General features: G+C 39.3%; 1 protein-coding gene across 1 annotated transcript in view; it reads right to left on the reverse strand.

Moving 5' to 3' along the window:
* NLRP11 (NLR family pyrin domain containing 11) overlaps positions 1-7,970 on the reverse strand; it is a 30,494-nt gene extending 22,524 nt beyond the window's left edge. Inside the window, 3 exon segments of the mRNA XM_058530785.1 lie at positions 335-496; positions 1,260-2,815; positions 7,683-7,970. Coding sequence (XP_058386768.1) covers positions 335-496; positions 1,260-2,815; positions 7,683-7,970 — 2,006 coding nt within the window.

Below are 7,970 nucleotides of genomic sequence, written 5' to 3' on the forward strand. Positions count from 1 at the left end.
TGGGGTGGGGGTCAGGGGATGGCAGGTGTTCTGTTATATATGGTAAAACATGGTTGCGAGTGATAGAGCTGCTTCTTTTCCCCTGGACAACTTATGATTCATCAGCATTTCAACCAATTATCTTTTATTTTCTAACAATATTACCAGGAACTTCAGGGCTCCCCTCACCCAGTGCTTTAGGTACACTCATCGCCTTAGTTCCCCATACCAGCATTATTTTGATCACATGGGATGGTCATTGTTTTCTTGTATACTGCCCTCCCCCAGAGAAAGAAAATGGTAATACCATTATTCCCAGGGAAACCTCTAAGGTAGGGATTGAGATAACACCTACTTGAGTGTTTGAAGTTGACAGCTGGGATGTATCAGGGCTTTACACAGAACCCTTTCTGAGGTATCGTCAAGGTCACTGTTACAAATTTCTAGCTCCCAGAGGTTCTCCTTGGTGTAGAGTAGAGAGCAGAAGTCTTTCCAATAGACAAGGCTCCTCATTTTACTACATGGAGGAAAACATGTAATTCTCCAGAGGAATAAATTCAACTCCAGCAATTTCAAAGATAATACATACAATAAACTATCTTTGAGAGCACCTATATTCTGACTCAGACTTAGTAACAGGTGGGAAGAAATAAAGAATAGTGAAGCATGAAAAACATCCAAACCCACAAAAGTAGTTGGTGAGTCTGTAGACAAAAAGACACAACTTATTGAGTTCAGTGCCTTTGAATGTAAAGACATTAACTACTATTAAGAAACATCAATATTGATAAACTTTGCTTATTATGTGCTGTTGTGCACATCCTCAAGTAATTTATAAGAATTTTTTCAGTTAATCCGCACAACAGGTCTGAAAAACTGAGGTTAAATCAGTAGTTCTCAACTAAGGGCAATTTTGGACATTTGCAATGTCTGAAGACATTTTTTTTAATAGTCACAACTGGGGCAGGTGGAGCAAGTTCTACTGGTTTCTAGTAGGTAGAGGCCAGAGATACTACTAAACAGCTTACAGTGCACAGGACAGCCCTGCAGCACAAAGAATTATCTGGCCCAAAATGTCAATAATGCTGATGTTTAACCCAGAAATCCTGAGTTAAACTGAAACAAAGCAATTTTTAAGCTCACTTGTCCAATTAGAGACTGGATTGGAAATCAAGTTCTGCATGGCCTTCAGTTTCAGTTCTGTTATGGTCAACAATATTAGAATTACAGGCAGGTCTTAGGAATACAGGAAATGACAGAATTTTTTTTAAAAGACTCACCTAGAATTTAAGGTCATGTTACGGTCCTTGTTTTCAAAGATGCACTGAATACATAACTTAAGTTTCTGTAGGGGATGGTAACGCTTCAGACAATATGATGAAACCATCAGATCTTCATTTTTTTGAATATAAATGGTAGCTTCTAAAAAACAGTCCATTATCTCTTTCACAAATTCTTCCTCCTGGTTCTCAAAGAGACAATAAAACAAAGGTATGTGGTGTTCCATTGCTTTTGGATTATTACCCAAATATTTCATTTTCTGTAGAAAGTATTGCCTGAGGTCTCCAGTCAATAGATGACAGCCCAAGGAGTTCTCAAGAATTTTTCTCCTCTTCTCATTAAGAAGACCAAAAATGGAAGTAATTATTGGACTAAATTCATTGTATCTTTGTCTTCTGTCTTTATACCTTTTACTGGCTGAGGGGATCCGGCACTCAGTTAATACCATCATATACGCCATGGCTGCACAAAACTCCTGGATTTTCAAGTGTATGAACATGTAATGGTCTTGATAGCTGCTGCTTGGCAAAAGAATCTTCAGGGCCTGCAACACGGAGACATCAGCTTCAGTAAACCCAACACTTCTGAGGTCCCCATCACTAAAATGCTGTGTGTCATGAAACAGTCCTTCTAAAGCCAGTGAACACAGGCATTCCAGCAGGATGAGGTGGTAGTGATTAGCAGTAACTCCAGCCTCAGATGTCAGTGTATTGGCAAGAAAATGGACATATATGTCAGTGAGTCTTTGGCATGAGAGTGTCATATCATCGCCATTGTCCATCTGCCGATTTAGGGCAATGCAAGTGATCCAGCATGAGACGGCTTCTTGGCACAGATGGAGGAACATTTCATTCTCTCGTACAAGCTTGAGAGCTATCATAGCCCTCTGACTGTCCCTAAAGAATAAGGTAAAATACTTCTGCCTCTTCTCATTAGAGAACTCCAAGGTTATGGAATAATCCATCTCCTTCACCAATGCCTTCATGGCAGCATCACAATCTGTCCTGGATGAGATGAGGAACGAGGAACCTGGAGCCATCTTTCTCTTCAGCAAACTGGCCAGGAGCACCGATACTGACACCTGCTGTCTGCTGTCACTACACAAAGCAGATTCATCTATATTTAAGTTGACTTCTATGTTGTCCAAGTCCTCGAGAATAAAGAGGAGCTTCTGAGAATCAGACAGGATATCTGCAATAGGAGCCTGACCATTGGGCCAGTCTCTGGACATCAGCTCAACCAAGCTACTATTGGCCATCTGATTTATTTCATAAGAAGTGAGGTAAACAATGTATGAGATTACATCCTTCCAAATTTTGTCATTTGCCCACTCTAACACAGCCACTTTTATGGCCATCGTTTTTCCAGCTGATTTCCCTTCCCGAAGGAACACATTCTGGTCCTTTGATGACGCAGCTCTCCTAGGATCATATGTAGCATCAAGTATTCTGAGAATTTCTACTATCATTTTTTTATAGAATTCATCATGAACATTTTCAAAAAAGCATTTTTCCCATTGGAGGAGGAATTTTCTCTTTATGAGAACTTTGTGTTTCTTCATTACCTAAGTCAGTGAGTACAGGGCAGAAGAAATGCAGAACATAGATAAAAGTTCAAAATACAGAAGAAAAATTTTCACCCAGTATCTCTACTTACTAGCATTCATCACAAAGACACAGGTAAAAGATATTTTCTATCACATTGTTTTAAAAGAAGATTGCATAAGCATAGGTTTCATCAGTATAATTAAATAGTGCATACTACATCCAGACAATAGGATCCAACAGATCTCTTTTACCAGTGCTCGTGGATCCTTCAACAGTGCCCCTCTCATGTATTTTGGCATAAAGAGGCCTTATTTCTTTCTCCTTTTGTGGCTCTACAATGTTTTATACAGCCTGCAGTTTTAACTCTTTATTTTACATCAAATTTTTCCTTTGAGGTAATGATTCTTCAGTTCAGAGACTGTTTTCTGGTATACATTTGGCTCACAGCTGCTATTTCATCTTTGACTCTCAACCACTACACATTAATCTTTCCTCTGATTGTGTTGTTTATGCACATCACTTTAATCGTCATCATTTAATGAGTTGCTTAATATAAATGAAGTGATATACGGACTAAAGTTCAAATTTTTAATCATAGATGGAGTTTCATTTCTACTGAGAATATATAAGGTTGCACTCCCACCATAACAAGAAAACACCAGATTTTTTTTAAAAAATTTGAAAGTTATCATAGAGCTATGGATATAAAAGTTAGTTTAAATAAATGAACTTCCAGAGAGATGAGCCCTTCCTTGGTGAGTAGATACCTGAAGATGATTTTTCTCCCTGGGACAAGGGCAACCAGAAGAGGGAGGCTGCCATTGCAGAAGAACTTTGATGAAGTAACTAAAAACTAACTGATCTTCTACAGCTGCACCACGGCTGATGTGGCAGACTAGAATGTGACAGATTTGGCTCTCCCCTGTGGAAATGAGCCCAATGGATGGAGGGTCTGATCCCACTCTCAGCTAACTAAAATGGCCACCAGGTCCTAACCCAGCTCATCTAAGCGGCCTAAACTCCCTGGTAGAGGAAAGGACAAGTCTTTTCAGGGATAAATAATATTCCTTTTTCTACCGTTTTTATAGACAATGTCTGGCATACCATTAAAAAAATGTAGATTTAAAGAAGCAGAAAACCATAATATATAATCAAAAAAAAATCAATAGAAGCATACCCACATTTGACCTAGGTTTTGGAATTAAAAATTTAGGATTTTATAATAATTAAATTTTATAATAAAAATTATATATTAAATATATTATGGATCATATAGATAAATATTAAATTTCAGAGGAAAATAACATCAAAATGAGTGAACAGAGAGAATCTTAGTAGAGAAAGGAAAATTATAGAAGGAATCAAATAGAAGCACTCTAACTAAAATATACAACATTTGAAATAAAGACTTCATTGGAATGGCTTAACAGCAGATGGCCTAGAGAAGAAGAAATGATTAGTTAACACCAACATGGATTAATAGAACTATCCTAACTTAAACACAAAGAAAAAAGATTACTAGGCTCAACAGACCATCAGGGTACTGTGGCACAATGTCAAAGAATATGAGTATAAAATACATGTAATTACAGTTCCAGAAGGAGAGGAGAAAAAGGAGAGGTATAAAAGAGATATTTGAGGAACTGAAAAATGACTTAGAAGTTACTAAAGTTGAAAGATATCTCAAGTTACTATTGCCATGTGGCTTGGCTCCCTTCCACCAGGTAGTTAAACTTCCTTAAGAGATAGCTCAGAGTACCTAGCACACACTTCCACTGAGCAAAGGTGGAAACCTAACCACCCTTGATTGACATAAGAGAATCACTTGTGTCACACTCTATTGGCCAGGAGAGTCAATGCCCAATATTCTACAAGAGGAAATGACATAGACTCCAACTCTTAACAGGAGAGGTGTCAAAGAATTTGCAGACATTTAAAAACAGTCAACATCCGCCCCCGGCCACTAGTTACATTCCTCCCACGGGTAATCCTCATCTAGTGCCAAGATGCCCACACACACACACACACACACACACACACACACACACACACACACACAGAAAGTCTCATCTGTTACAATATTGGGCTTAACATCCAGGGTTTCGTCTATATCAGGTTCAGGTATTGATGAGGCTCTGGGATTCAAATCTTCTTTCTCTGATGACCAATAAGCTAAAAGAGTTTATCCCCCCACCAACATCCAACATCAAGGAGTGACACAGGAATGAGATAACCACAATACCCATTCCCACTCAAAAAAGAGAGTTAAGTGGGAAGTACACAGGAATCATTGGTCCGTTGCAATTCTAAAATCCAGCCTGATACATATTTCCGTTGTTACTTCCTAGAAGTTCTCCATGGTCCTGGGATCACCCACCAGGATGTCAGTTCTGCCCTGAATCATCCTTCCTTTTCCATGAACATTCTCCATGTCTGCAGCTCGATAGTTCTTAGACTGTTACCTGTTTGTAGAAGTTTGGGGGTACAGAAGCCTCTTTTATTCCATATTGCATCTGTTCTTTTCAGTTCAAGTTGATTTTATAAAACCTTGTGGGCTTCTTATGTAGCAGTTTATAATCCATTCTATTACACAAAGGCTATGTCCACAAATCTTAGAGAGAAGCTTTTCTCTCCTCTGTGAGGCTGCTGTAGGACAACAGTCCTCGAAATTACAGAAGCCCTACTGTTAACAGAGAGGGTTGTAGACTTAAAACACAAAACTTGCCCGTGGGATGCTTACAACATCTGCAGCTGCTTAAAGGGCTTATCAGCCAAGACCTTAATCTCTCTGAAGTTTTAGTAAGAAGCTTTATGATCACATCCAGGATTTGGTCTTTCCCTGAAGCCTTTTTGTGAGTACCCTCTGTGGTCAGAAAAACGTATCCCAGGACCTTCATATTTCCTTAAAATTGGCTCAAAAACCTAACTTATTCTTTAGCTCATGTTTCTATTCTCTCCTTTTATTATAAGCAGAAGAAACCAGGCCACATCTTTAGTCTCCGAGAAACATCCTTATCTTCACGTTCATAAAGTACACTTTACTTTACACATTACTTCAGGCTACAATCTTGCTAAACTTTCCACTATACAGTAAGTGATTCCTTTCCTCCACCTTTTAAGAACATTTCTAAAATGCATTTAAGCCTTCACTGAAAGCTTCATTGAAAGCTTCCTCAAGGCACATCAGGCACATCTACAAATTCCCCATCCCAAACCCAATGCTACAGGTTTTAGTTTCTTTCTTTTTCTTTTGAATGATAGCAGTCTAGTTGTCTTACACCATACCAAAAAAAAAAAAAAAAAAAAACTCAAAATGTATTATAGACTTAAATGTAAGACCTGAAGCTGTAAAACTCCTGAAAGAAAACATAGCAGAAATGCTTCTAGACATTGGTCTTGGTGATGATTCCTTGAATATGATGCTGAAAACAAAAAGAGATAAGTGGGCCTACATCAAACTAAAAGGCTTTTGCACAGCAAATATAACGATCAGCAAAACAAGGCAGTCTTCAGAATGGGAGAAAATACCTGCAAACCATCTATTTGCTAAGGGGTTAACATCCAAAACACATAAAGGACTCACACAACTCAATAGCAAAAAACAACCCGATTATTTGTGCCACAGGTTTAAAGCTAGCAGCACTAGACCTGGACCTGACCTGTTAGGTGATTTTGCTTGAATTACAAGTCATTTTGTTTTTATATGAGATATTTGTCAACAATTAAGTGTCAAAGGACACACCAAACATTCCAGATCTCTGATGTCTCTTCTCACGTCAGAAGATCCGGTAACACTGGGACCACCTTACCATTATCAAAAATTGGCACCAGTTTAGTAGTAAATGCCCAGTAACTTATTTTGACCTAAGATTGGAGATGATATGAAAGCTCTCTCCCGTAAGACTAATTGTGACTGTCTGGAACGTAACAAGCGCTGAGGGATAGTAATGAATCTGAACACACATTTTGTCCAGAAATGGCAGCTACCTTGCATATTTGCATTATCTTCCTTGAAGGTCCCTGTAAGTACTTGAGTCTTTCCAGATGGATGGAGAACATACAAGGGATGGAAAACATATGAGAATAGAGTGTGGCGTTTAGAGTCAGCTATATTTTGCTTAGAGTCTTAGCTCTGCTACCTAAGGGACTTTGGACTAGATTCATGATCTTGGTAATTTCTCTTAACCTCTCAGATATTCAGTTTTTTTCAATTGGGATAAATAATTACATCTATTTCAGAGATATTTGGTGACGACTGAATGAGCCAATGAACATGATATGCTTAGCGGAGTACCTAGTATGTTAATTTTCCATAATCTTTGCACATAGGTCCTCACATTGCTTTGGCCAGATTTTACAGTTCTATGACAAAGGCTGATGCTTAGAATCTGCTTCTTAAGCACTTTCTTTGAGTGGGTCTAATTCTTCAGCTGGCTACTTTCAAAAGAGTCAGTTAGTATAATGGAAGAAAATAGGGGTAGAACCAGGAAGTCACAAGACAGGACAAGACCCGCGTCCAGTCCATCACTGGTCCTTTTATGGTTCCAGATCTGAAGACTGACTCTTTGGAGACAGCGAAGTCACTTTTCAAAGCAATAAGACTTTCTAAAAACTGCCCCCAGGGACCCACCCCATGGTGTCACAGTTAACTGCGTGCACTGCGCTGCTGGCGGCCTGGGTTCGGATCTGGGCGCGCATCGATGCACAACTTGTCAGGCCATGCTGTGGCGATGTCCCATATTAAGTAGAGGAAGATAGGCACAGATGTTAGCCCAGGGCCAGTCTTCCTCAGCAAAAAGAGGAGGATTGGTGACAGATGTTAGCTCAGGGCTAATCTTCCTCACAAAAAAAAAAAAACCTGACCCCAATCCCTACCCACCACTCACGTTCTCATCTAGCTTTGATCTTCTCACAGAGATCTTCACGACGGATCTTTCGAAAGATGCTGAACATCATATTCCAGATGTGCTGTGCCTCATAAAAGGTTGTCCACAGCTTAACAAGATCTTGTTTGGACTTCCTCAGGTCAGGCTCCGAGGTCCGTGGCAGTTCCATCTCCAGACACTCTTGTCCAAAGTGGTTCTTCAAACTCTGAAATTCCTTCTTACTGAGCTTATTTAGATACCACAGCAGGTCAAAGTCAGTAGGACCCGATTCTGCCAT

This window comes from Diceros bicornis, chromosome 34 (assembly GCF_020826845.1).
Source record: "Diceros bicornis minor isolate mBicDic1 chromosome 34, mDicBic1.mat.cur, whole genome shotgun sequence".
NCBI classification, from domain to species: Eukaryota; Metazoa; Chordata; class Mammalia; order Perissodactyla; family Rhinocerotidae; genus Diceros; species Diceros bicornis.